Raw genomic sequence first — 12,518 nt, forward strand, 5'->3', positions numbered from 1 at the left:
TTAAGAACAGAAGAGGCTGCCCTTCTGTCCCCATCATCACCGGCCTCCTGGTTAGGCCTGACACATCTGGGATATAACGTTCCCCTCGGGTTCCCCCCTCTCTCTCTGTTGGAAACCCAAATGGACACACACGTGCTCAGAGACACAGAGTTGGAGCCATCGGTCGCAGCAACAACCCCCTTCGTGTCCACTGGGAACAGGTACGTGTCATTTCCTGTTCTCGTCTTCACCTGTCACAACCTGACTGAAGCAGTAAAATCTGAAAACGCTGGAAGCAGAGAGCACGGGGAAGGAGAGGACTGGTCATAACAGCAGCAGGTATAGAGGTCTGGTTATGAAAACACAACTCAACTGCTGTTACTGTGTATTACTGTGTAATAACTGGCTATCTAAAGGACACGATCATATTATCATGCATTCAAACATCCCAGCTTTAATAACATTGGATCCATTGTCTCTGCTTCATCTAGTGGAAATTTAAACAGCTCATTATTACTGCTCAAGTTGAGCAGAAGAAAAAAAAGTGTCAGGTTTGTACAATGGATTGCTTTAATGCTTAAATTATTGTCGAGCTGAAAAAAAATGCTTGCCACAGCTAACAAGGTCCATGCAACGCTAGCATATTATAATAAATTGTGGTTACACAGCTCAGTAAAGTGGCACACAGAGTAATGGTCCACATTCATCACTTTACACACACTGCACACTAAGAAGCACTCCTGATAAACAACGGCTTCCGCTAAAATATTAAAAAACACAACAGGAAAAGGAAAACACCAAAGTTCACCTAATCCTTCACGACACACTAGCAACATTCTGCTAACATAATGGGCTGGGAACACAATATAGTCCACAGCTGGCCACTATTAGTAAAAGTCCCATGACCTAGACATGTTAATCCCTGTCCAGACATGTGGAAAACCCTCCCGCAGAGCAAGATGATTAACTTTAACCGATATGTTGGAGAATCCATGACAGAAGCACAAATACTACAGTTATTCATATATATGTACGTTTGTTTGGACACAGACACAGGTTTGTTATCTTAGTTGCTCTGAAAATCACAGAGCTCTTCACAAGCAAACAGAGGGAAGGACCAAAGATCACAGTGCAGCTATTATTAAGTTTAAGAGTTTCAGAGCCTAAGAGCTGCTTTGGGAAACATAAAGGGTTCAATAGTCATTTCAGCTACATGTAAAGCTCAGCAAATGATCTCAGGATAGATAAAGAAACACTGCCGGGTAAAGAGTACTCTCCTGGAGGTCAGTGTGTTATTATCCAAGTGCATCATGCAGAGAGGACTTGAAGAGGGAAATGCAGAAGGTTCAGCACAAGGTGCAAACCAGTGTTCAGTATCAAAAGCAAGTCAAACCCCATCTGGAAGCACCCTTCATAATGATGGGCCACCAGTCTTTACTGATGATGCATAAGAAGAAAGAACCACTGGGATGAATTCTCAAGTGTAGGGACAAACTTCCTGCTCATATTCCACCAAATACAGCAAAGTTGCCTGGACAGGCAGTACAGATGGATGATAACCCACAAATACAGTGAAAGCAACTGACACATTTTTGCAGGTCCACAGGTTCTGGACAAAGAATGTGCCATCAAGTATTTAAAATGTAACATCTGGTTTCATATGACACGCTTGAATCCTTGAATTAAAGCTGAGATTCTGGCATTGTAGTGAAAAAATCCAAATCCAGCACCAGGAAAACTGTGTCGCTGTAGCGTGGAACATGCTGTGTACACGTGCAAAATCTACATATCAGAGCACAAAGCCACACACAGGGCAGATAAAAAGACGACGAGGACGAAGACAAAAATCTCTGATTTAAAGAGCACGTGTTTGGTTTTGAAATATGATCGTTTAATTTATCGTATATGTGCAGATGTATTCCACTTTCATTCCTGCATTATCCACGCATGCAACTTTATTTCATCTGTGTGTAGTTTGTCCTATCATCCACGTGTGTGCGCTCCTACCGGGCAGGTCACAGCCGAGAACCTCCATCCTCATGCCGATCCCGGCGGGCGACCATCTCTCTGGAAAGACTCGGATGTGCTGAGTCACTATCTCGTCAAACCTCCGCACCTCGGGAGTATCGTAGTGGCCGTTGCCCTCAAAGATCTGAGGAAGAATGTGAAAGGTGAGCACGAAACAGTTTCACTGCATTTGATGCTAAATTCTTTGACATCGTTTCAAAGGCAGTCAGCAATACATTTTTGCCTGGTGCCCAAATCTGTTTGACCATTTAAAAAAATTCCTAAAACAACAGAAAATCCAGTGGAGGCAGTCAAGTGTTGGTATTTCACTATCCCGCCTGATGAGAAACCAATAAAAAAATGGAAGTCTTGATAAATAAGACACTAACTAGCATTGTTTCCCCGCCCAGAGCGACATGTGTCAAAAAAACAACAGAAAGAAGATGTTTCCTTTGATTTCCAAATCGTCTTTGAGGCAGAAGAAGCCTCTGGCAAAAGCACAAGATTTATTACAAGCTTCATACAGACAAGACTACAGCGATCCTTTCAAAAAACATGGGCCGTGAAAGTTGTACTATTGGTTTCATTAATTGAACTGTATCCTCTGTGTTCCCCATTTCTGAAATTTTAAAAACCATAAGATGAATTTCCCAGGACGCTCATTTAAAAAGACAGATGAGAGAGAAGAGGATTTTAGCATCAGGAGAAAATCCAGGCACTCAGTAGTACTATTAAAGCGTTTTAAGACATAGACTCAGAAAGCAGAACAAAGTTTAAAGTGCCCGTCTCGCAGTGCGTTAGACGCCAGCAGTGCTGAGTGTTGATGCAGGAAAGACATTTTTAATTAACACCCATGAGAGACAAATAGAGGATGAGAGACGAAGAGAGGGAGAGCGCAGGACTCGGGGAGAGGAAGACACAGAAGCACGAAGAATGACGAGCGAGGTGATTAAATTGAATTATTATCGGAGCCGAGGCTGTAATAAAGCGGCGTTTTTGCGAAAAATGACAAGAATGAAAAAGACAAAGATGAGGAGAAAGAGAGGGAGACGGGGGGAAAGGCTCGGCTGAGAGACGGCTATAAATAACTGCAAATGAGTGAGAAGTGACGGCGGACCAGAGGACAGAGGGGGCCCCCGTTTGTGTCAAAAACAAGGAGAGAGTGTGTGTTCTCCTCTACCTTAGCAAACCCAGTCTTGCTGTCAGTGATGTAGGTCCAGTCTTTGCCATTCGAGCTGTGAGCCAGTTTGTACTTCCTGACAAATGCTCTGTTCTCCGCACTGCCCTCCAGGCCTCGTGCACCTTGGGTAATAATGCCACGCACCATCTTGGGCACACCGAGGTCCACCTGCAGCACACAAAACAAAGTTAAACAAAGTTATTATTGCTCGCTCGCCCTCTGCGCCATGGAACCGATCAATTTCCAGATCCCCTGCCCATTGTGGCAACTGTGACTTTCCCGAGCATATAATCAATCAAACGTTGGTTTTCCATTGGGGAACTTTTAATAAGATTCAGCCTTTGGAAATGGGTTCTTCTTTCTATTCAATAGCAGTTCATGACCAAGGTCAGTTCACAAATGCAATCTAAATGACGGCTGAAAACTCCATCAGTGTTTAGAGACCCTGCTGTTGTCACGTGTGTCATTTTACAGTAATTTTGTGGGTTCGGTGGATGTTGTGATCGCCAGTGCAGGTGTGGAAAAGCCCTGCAGTATTTGATTGACCAAACCGTAGATTACATTATAAAAGACAGATGTGGATGCTTTTTTATGGCTCCTTTAGTTGCAAAAACAAGTCTCTGGGAAACTGACCCCACCCCCGCTTGATTTATCACTTCAGACGACCTTTTCTGATGTTCAGACGTTTATGGTCTCAGTGTCTGGTTTCAAGTGTTCTCCGTTATAAACTGAAGTGCGTTCCTATACTGTGCTGCCATTAAGAGTAAAATTTATGACAAAGCAGGTTTTGGTCAACGTCGTGGCTTCCTTGTGATTGACAGCTCACCCCTCGCCGCTCACACGCAGTTTAAAAAAATCAAAAGACAGAGCAGATGAAGGATGCTAGGCTATAGCGACATACCTGCAGCCACTCTTCTCCAACTATGGGTTGCGTTGGGTTGGGAAACCAGCCTGATCGACTGGCCACCAGCCTGGCGGCCCCCATGGAGCCGTGGATGTCCCTCATGGAGGACGCAGTGATTTGCGAGTCAGGAAGCAAACCAGACAACATGCCCTGCAGCTCTGAGCAGGGGGCATCTGATAGATCAGAACACAGAGAGGAAGGAGTGCTTAATGCTACCGCTGAGGGTTTTTTCTCAAGTTTAAGGCAGGAAAGATGACTTCTATTTATTCTGCCAGCTTATTACAATCAGTGCACAAAACAAACATTGATACCCCTCATTTCTTTTCATTTAAGAATAATAATAATAATAAAAGAAAAGCAGTTTGGGAACGTTTTGGAAAACATTCCCGTCCTCTGACTCAGTGCCTCAAACATCAGTCAGCAGCTAAAAACATTAAAGCAGCAACAACACTGGTGCTAAATGGTTGATTTTATGAATTTAAAGTTTGATGCAGTGATGTGCTCTCCTGTCCTCTGCTGTTACAGCTCACTGTATGTTTACCGCTGGGAATTTCATGCTGCATATGAAACTAGTTATGTAATATTAGAGGCTGCCCGGAAGCTAAAAATCTGAAATCCTCTGGAGTAATATACAGCACTCGGTTCTTTATATGTCGCTCGTAAGAAACAACTGCAGCAACTTATTGAACGATATGCAAACATACATGGAAATAGAGTCTATAGGGCAACAACGGAGTTTGTACAACGCTTGAAAATCAATATTTGGTATGTCGCAAAATCGATCAATGCAGAGCAGTGTCACAAACCACGGAGGCCCCAGAAAAGTGCAATCAAACGTTGAGTTTATTAACAGCCCGGAGAAAACATCAACATATGTCTTCTGACCAAAATACATGTTGTGGACACTTATAAAGCAGTGGGGTACACGCCCCCCCATGGCGTCAATGACAGATTAAAATAGGTTCCAGACATTAGTCACAGTTAATCGTACATCTTGTACATCTTTAATAGCTATAAAACTTCTCATTTTGATAACACCTTCCATACAAGGTAATAATCTTAAGCCCTCAGGGTCTCTGAGGCTAATTCTTGACTCTGCTCATCTGTTACCAAGTAGAATAAAATGCAACAGGTTTGCAACAAGAAGCTGGAAACATTTGGGCCTCTGCTCAGGCCTATTCCTAGATTATATGTATTATATGTACTGTAAGCATGCAGTTATCCTTCTATGTTCTAGTTTCCCTCAGCATGGATCACCTGGACAGTCACGGCAGTGAAGCTTAAGACCGTTAATGAACCGAACATCAACTCAAAATAGGCACAGATATGCAATGTGTGTAAAATACTTCTAACCGTACTTGTAATAAAAGTTAACATAATGGAAGGATCCTCAAATGGACATCTTCAATAAACAACTGTAATGCAGTATCTGTAAGAAATATTATTAAATGGAATAATGCTGTAAAGAATGTTATTAATACAATTATAATGATGCAGGTTATATGGCAGCAATAAAAGAATTTCTGTATCTCCACATTCCCTCTTTTGACATTCCAAAAGGACACCACACCTCGTGTTGTATCACTCCTCGGCCCATCGAAGTTCCTCAGGTAGATTGAATCCACCCGTCCAAACACGGATGCCACCCAGGACTCCACTGGGTTTCCGATACCTGAGTGCTCATGCATCGTTTTAGACAAATTTTCAGGCCCTCCAGAGCTCGGGTTACTGAGCCATCTGGAGCAGTATTGTTGGGGATAAAGGTGCAGCACATGTCGACCACCTTCCTCGTTAAAAAGGCTTTCTTCTAATTTCCCTGAGGATCTTCAGGAAAGGTTCTCCAGGCTTCCTGAAGGACATTTAAAGCTCTTCTTGGATGTTTCTGCCTTTGGTTGTGTTTGGCTGATCCTACACTGCTTCAGTAATGCTGAGGTCCGAGTCCTGGGGAGACCCATCCATGACTGAAGCTCCACTGTGTGTTTTTTCAGCTAGGATATGCCTTCACTGCACTGGCACTCACTGTTGGACCGCTCTCCTGACCTCCTGCGTACATGCTGACAACGACTTGAACTGTCCAATTTGCATTCATCGCTCCATCAGACCTGTAGCCACAGTCAGTCCAGGACACACCACTTCTTCTTCGGTCCTCCACTTTGGTCCAGTTTTCTTAAATTTTTAAGGACACACTGCACACCAGGCTGAGATATGCCAAGTTTCCAGCTAATCGCACTTTGGGAATCACCTTGTTGGTGCAAAAATCCAATTTCATGTCTGTCAAACTTTGTTATTTTTTATTGAGCCAACTAAAGACATTTCTTTAGTTGAATTTTGGGACATGCTGCTAGTAACAAAGTAACAAAGACAGAAAATACAAAGACACATTTGCACAGGACTGTATCTGGTAAGTAATTTGGACATAATGGGCCATAATCTGATATTTTCATGATTCTTCAAACGATGCTGGACTGTCCAAACTGTTCTCCGTCTGCAGGCTCCTGCTACACCAAAGCATCTGTCTTTTAACAATCCTTCTTAAATGAACGTCGCTTTCAGGTCTGGGATAATTCTGCGCCACCTTTTGATCTAATCTGGGAGCAAAATGTTGTGTTTGTGACACAAACAACAACTTGTGTGTTACGCGGCGCGGTGCCTTTGAGCTGCTTTCCATCAGCCCATTTCATTATTTTGCCTTCCTGCTGCTGCAAAGTTGATGCATAATTTTAACCTGCCTACCAAAAGGGGGATTCTTCATGGGGAATTGAGCCAGAGAACTCTCAAATGGAAGCACTAAATGATGTTGGAGATCAAAGGGATACTGTTTATTACACTGACAAATGGTTTTTAGTCCGACAAGCATCAAAATATGGTACTGCCATGAATAATGACGAAACACAAAAGGAACCAAAAAAACCAAAGTGACCAGTTCTGATCTGGGACGAAGACAAGAGCGATGGAGGAGAGGAAGACAAAGGTGAGGAGGAGGAGTTAGAGGACAAAGGGACGATAAAGAGATAGACAAAAGGTCAAACAGGGAGATGGACTGAAAAGGCAGCAAGTGAATAGGAAAGGGTGAGAAAGAGGGAGCGAGGGAGATGCAAGTGGGAAAGAGAGAGAGCCAGCTGACAGTGAAGGTTGACGCTGATTGATGGTGACATTCTTCAGGTCTTCACGGAGATGAATGTTTAATGCCGTGACGTTTGTGCCTCAGAATGGTAAATAATGAATCAACAATAAACAACAACAGCTCCAGCCAGGCTGGATGGCTCCTTCGAGCTCTACAGCAGACATGAAAACCGATTAGCTAGAAGGAAACGCTGTTCCCGTGTCATTTATTTTGTGTTTCTTATTTCCTGCATCGGTGTATTTTAGCAGCTCCTTTAACGTAGGAGTGCAGCATATCACCTCTACAGATAGCACAGCAGAAATAGTTTCAGCTCTCAAATGCACGCACACAGAGAGATGCACGCACATGCACACAGCAGTCGGACAGTAAAGGTCTCTCAGAAGCCCACTTCCTCTCACGTATGCTCTGATGTTTCGCCCACACACAGGTGAACACAAACTCCCACTGTGCCGTTTCTGATAACGGGGTCTCACAAGTACGGCGCCGAGGCGCTACTTAGCTGATGCATACGCACAGCTGGACGCACACGTGTGTAGTTTCTACAAATACACACGCTACACAAGCCCTGCTGGGAAAAATAGTAAAAGGTGCTAAAAATAAATGATTGATAAGTGCTGCGGTGCTAAAATAAAATGAGATTAAGGGAGAAGCGATGGAGGGAGGAAGAGCAGGGACGGGAAGATTTAAAGAAGGGATGCTGGAAGAAGGAATGGTGGCTGTCAGCAAAGGTAAAAGAAGGACAGAGGAAGAAAAACATACTGACGAGAGAGAGACGGAGGAAAAAGTAGAGCAGAAGACATAAAAGTGTGATTTAAGTTAATGACATGTCAGTGACTGACTGCTTTATGTCTGCCTTTATAGGCTTGTGTAGGGCATTATCACATTCCCCCTGGCAGTGTGTTTGACTGTGTGTTTGCCTGCATGTCTGTGTGCTCAGAAAAGATACTGCATGGCCATTAGCAGGTATGTTTGGGCTTTTTCAGCAGGTTATGGACATTTTCCCTGAAACTGCAGCAGAACAGTTTCTGCTTCTTGCCACGAGCCTCGGAAATATCAAACTCTGACATCCCTCGTTACAAAAACCAGCCTTGAAAGTGTCAAGACTTTGCATATAAACTCAATGTTTTTCTCATGATGGATGACAGGAATCGCAAGGTGGCAGGGATGAGCAAAAGGCAGGGCGATGCCCCAAAAAACGGGGGTTATATATGCTCTCACTCCTGAAAGCAGTGAAAAAGGCAGAGTGATATATAATGCAATTTCAGGTGTTAAAATAGAGTAAAAAAATAAAAACACAGGCAAGATACCTGATATATTCCACATCCCTGTCTATCTATCACACACACACACTCAGTATCATATTGTTTCGGTGTGATTGTGATTTGTGTGGGTGCTGAAATAGCCCTCCTGGATAAGAGCATATCTGTCCCTCTCAATGGCCGCTACGATGGCAGCAGAGAGAGGCCCTAACCTAATAATGATACAGTGGAGCGGGACACACATGCACACAGATATGCTCAAATGGATTGAAACTCTTTTACCATATACGCACAGACGCACACACAAACACAGACAGTCTAATTAAGTTTTATCTATTTATAGTATTGAGCTGATTATGCTGGTTGAAATCGTGTTTGTTTGCCAGGGCTGCAGATGAAAGCTGAGAGCCTGTTACTCTCTGATGTTATCACCCACACATCACACTCTAGTATTATTCTATTAGGACTGAGTGTGTGTGTGTGTGTGTGTGTGTGTGTGTGTGTGTGTGTGTGTGTGTGTGTGTGTGTGTGTGTGTGTGTGTGTGTGTGCGCAAGTGGGAGTGTATGTATATGAAAGGGCAAGAGTGCACACGAGGGTGGGTGTGTTGCACACATGTGAAAAGGAGAAAAAGACAAGAAGGCGGCATGAACAGAATTATGAATAGGAGTTAATGGATGGACAAATTACAAACCTGTTTATTATTAGATTATACAAATAAAGAAAAACCTTCCACATATTCCTGCACTTGACAAACTGACTTCTGTGTTTTCGCTGGAATCCCAGGAGGAGGTTGACCCCTGTCCCGAGAAAGTCTGAGAAACACCGCAGGAAAAAAAAAGCACCATCTGTCTTACCCGTGATCTGACAGCCGTATAGCTCGAACCGCAGCGCAATGCCGTTCTTCCACGTCTGAGGTTTAATCCGCACGAAGCGGGCCAGGACCGGCTGTGGGATTCGATTGAGGACCACCTCCGTGGCGTCAGCGTTGGCATGGAAAACCTGCAGACAGAAAGGAACATTTAGAAGTGCGACGTTTGGAGTCCGTCTGCAGAACTGGAGCTCAGTAAGGATAATGGGAGACAGCCCGATATTGCTGAGTCACACTTCTATGAGCTGCATACAGCGATGTGCAAAAGTCATCTCTCTTTTATTTCCTTCCAATGAGCCAGACTTTGTCTTTTTTTTAAATGCTCTTGAGCCAAAGTTCTTCCTGAAGGACATTGGCTGCTTTTCACTCATTTTCAGTCTCGTCCTTTTGCCTGATCCAATTTCAGAGAAATGCTTTTTTGCTTGTTTTTTAAGCCGCTTAATCCTGACCTATGAATCATTGACACATGAAAAAGTCGTCTATTTCAGGGAATGAACAAGAAGAGGCAATGTAGCAAAGAACTAGTTTTATTTTGTATCTTTCGGCACGCTACGAGAGCCATCTCTCGAGCGCGGTGGAGGCTCTTTTGTGATTTGCTGCTGCATTTTAGCCACCGGTGTTGGAGACCTTGATAAAACTGATTTTGATCCAACATGCAAAACCATGTAAAGAGTGTCTGAATGCCAACAGCTTCCTTTTTTAGCGCAACAATGATCCCAACACTGTGGCAGTGCTGTGAAAACAAACACAGTGGAACATGATCAGTCATGGACTGGTCTCTGCAGAGCTCGGACATCAACATGATTGAAGCAGTGTTGAATCAGAGAAAGGTACAAAAGGCAGAAACAAGCAAAGAAGAGCTCTGAATGACCTCCGAGAAGCCTGGAGAACGACTCCTGAAGACTATTTAGAATTGCACAAACTCAGTTGTTGCTGTATTTCCATGTATGTTTGCAAAATATACAGAAAATGAGGGCGGCTCAGTATTCGTGCACAGTACTGCATACACATAATAAATCCCAGCTATTCTGTACAGCAGGATTAACCTTCAAATGTTTTAAACTGTTAATTTAATTTTACACATTGGCCAAATAAACTGAAATTATTGTCCTTTTATCAGCTCACAGATATTTGAGTTGAGTTTTTTTCTCTTCTTTGGTTAATTTCTGTTAAATAAATAATGACACAATCTAATATTGTTGATATAAATCCGATGCTGTATGCACTTGACCTGCTGAGGACCACGTGATCATTTGTGTCCTGATATGTAAACTCTTACAAGTGAAAGTGTGAGCACTTTCTTTTCCCCTGACTGTAAGTGGTAGAAAGATGACACATATGATACAACCATCTAGTTTCTTTAAACCGTGGGACGATGAAAAACAATCATCTTTTGCTTTGTAGTTAAGTTTACGCCTCTGTCCACAGCTGTGATTCAAGACAACATTTAATGAAACTTAATGTGAGGTGAAAAGGCAGCAGATTAATGTTTCTCCTCTACGTGATTACATAAAGCCACAAAATTAATAAAGTGACTGTTCACCGAGGAGGGAAGGGGTGCAAAGGTTCACTCACACACTCACACACACTCTGAGGGCATGCAGTGTGCAATAAATCACGGGCGTAAGTATGTGGGAGAGCATCCTCTTCTCACGTCCTCTCGACTCAACCACACACACACATGCAGCACGAAGAAAAACACATCGTAACCCCCCGATGCACAAACACACACACGGCATGCGCTAACACACTGCGTGCAGACACCACTGTCCCCCCACATGCATGTAATGTGTCTCTGCTCTCACACGGTGCCCTCTGAGCTCTTGCACTCCCCACACTTCCTCTGAAAACACACAAGTTCAGATAAAAGGAAACTGAATGCAAGCTAGAAGGACCCTTTTTGTCTTTGACATCAAGGCTTTATATCTCTGTCTATCTGACAGTCTCTCTCGCCAACAGCCATCTCCGCTGGTCTCCCAGCAGGACAGAACAGCTGGGGTTCTGCTCTCTCATTTCCTTTTCTCCCTTCGTTTCTGTCTTTTTCTCCGATGTCTCTATCTCGTCTCTCGCTGATGATAAACGGCTGTAAATTCAAGGAAGATAATCCATGCTGTTGTTTCATTACAGGAGCAAATAAGCCTCTTTTTCCTTAACACTCTTTCTATTATGTTACATTAATGCTGAAAACATCATAGCGTGTTTATTACACAGAGCGGTGAGCCTTGTTCAACAGAGCCAAAGGCCTTGCAATTACTTGCTTGGCTACGCATTTATAGATGTTTGCCTTGTTTTAGGTGTGTGTGTGTGTGTGTGTGTGTGTGTGTGTGTGTGTGTGTGTGTGTGTGTGTGTGTGTGAAAGATAAAAATCACTTTTTTCTTCCTGTCTACAATCCATTGAACAGCAGGACTCGTCAGGGGTGACAAAATATGGATGAAAGGAGTTTGTGACTTGGAACAGAACAGAAGCAGGCCACCAGGCCAGCTGGGAATTGAACCCGTGACCCAGTGGGTGTACAGCACAAAGTCGGCCTCTGTGAACTCACGCCCTTACAAAAGCATTCATACTAGAAACTGTGACCTGTTAAATGATGGAAAAATGCCTACAGGCCCCAAAGACTTAATGGGATTGTGGTAGCAGACTGTAATTACAAGTGTGTGTGTGTCAGGGTGTGTGTGTGTGTGTGTGTGTGTGTGTGTGTGTGCGAGACTTCATAATTACACTTTTACACAGACACACACACACACAAACACACACACACACACACACACACACACACACACACACACACACACAGCACACACACACACACACACACACACACACACACACACACCCTACACACACACACTTGTAATTACAGTCTGCTACCACAATCCCATTAAGTCTTTGGGGCCTGTAGGCATTTTTCCATCATTTAACAGGTCACAGTTTCTAGTATGAATGCTTTTGTAAGGGCGTGAGTTCACAGAGGCCGACTTTGTGCTGTACACCCACTGGGTCACGGGTTCAATTCCCAGCTGGCCTGGTGGCCTGCTTCTGTTCTGTTCCAAGTCACAAACTCCTTTCATCCATATTTTGTCACCCCTGACGAGTCCTGCTGTTCAATGGATTGTAGACAAGAAGAAAAAAGTGATTTTTATCTTTCACACACACACACACACAAACACACACCACACACACACACATCTCTCTCAT

General features: G+C 43.5%; 1 protein-coding gene across 5 annotated transcripts in view; it reads right to left on the reverse strand.

Annotated features, from left to right (window-relative positions):
* Positions 1–12,518, reverse strand: part of LOC102310750 (neuropilin-2) — a 94,648-nt gene that overhangs the window by 37,512 nt on the left and 44,618 nt on the right. For all 5 annotated transcript variants that reach the window (XM_005925934.3, XM_005925935.3, XM_005925932.3 and 2 more), the window contains exons 8-11: positions 9,309–9,453; positions 4,068–4,243; positions 3,167–3,334; positions 1,987–2,131 (exon numbers count right to left, since the gene is read on the reverse strand). In XM_005925934.3, coding sequence (XP_005925996.1) covers positions 1,987–2,131; positions 3,167–3,334; positions 4,068–4,243; positions 9,309–9,453 — 634 coding nt within the window. The remainder of the gene's footprint in view (positions 1–1,986; positions 2,132–3,166; positions 3,335–4,067; positions 4,244–9,308; positions 9,454–12,518) is intronic.

This window comes from Haplochromis burtoni, unplaced genomic scaffold, assembly GCF_018398535.1.
Source record: "Haplochromis burtoni strain Fernald_Lab_line unplaced genomic scaffold, NCSU_Asbu1 Contig_74, whole genome shotgun sequence".
NCBI classification, from domain to species: domain Eukaryota; kingdom Metazoa; phylum Chordata; class Actinopteri; order Cichliformes; family Cichlidae; genus Haplochromis; species Haplochromis burtoni.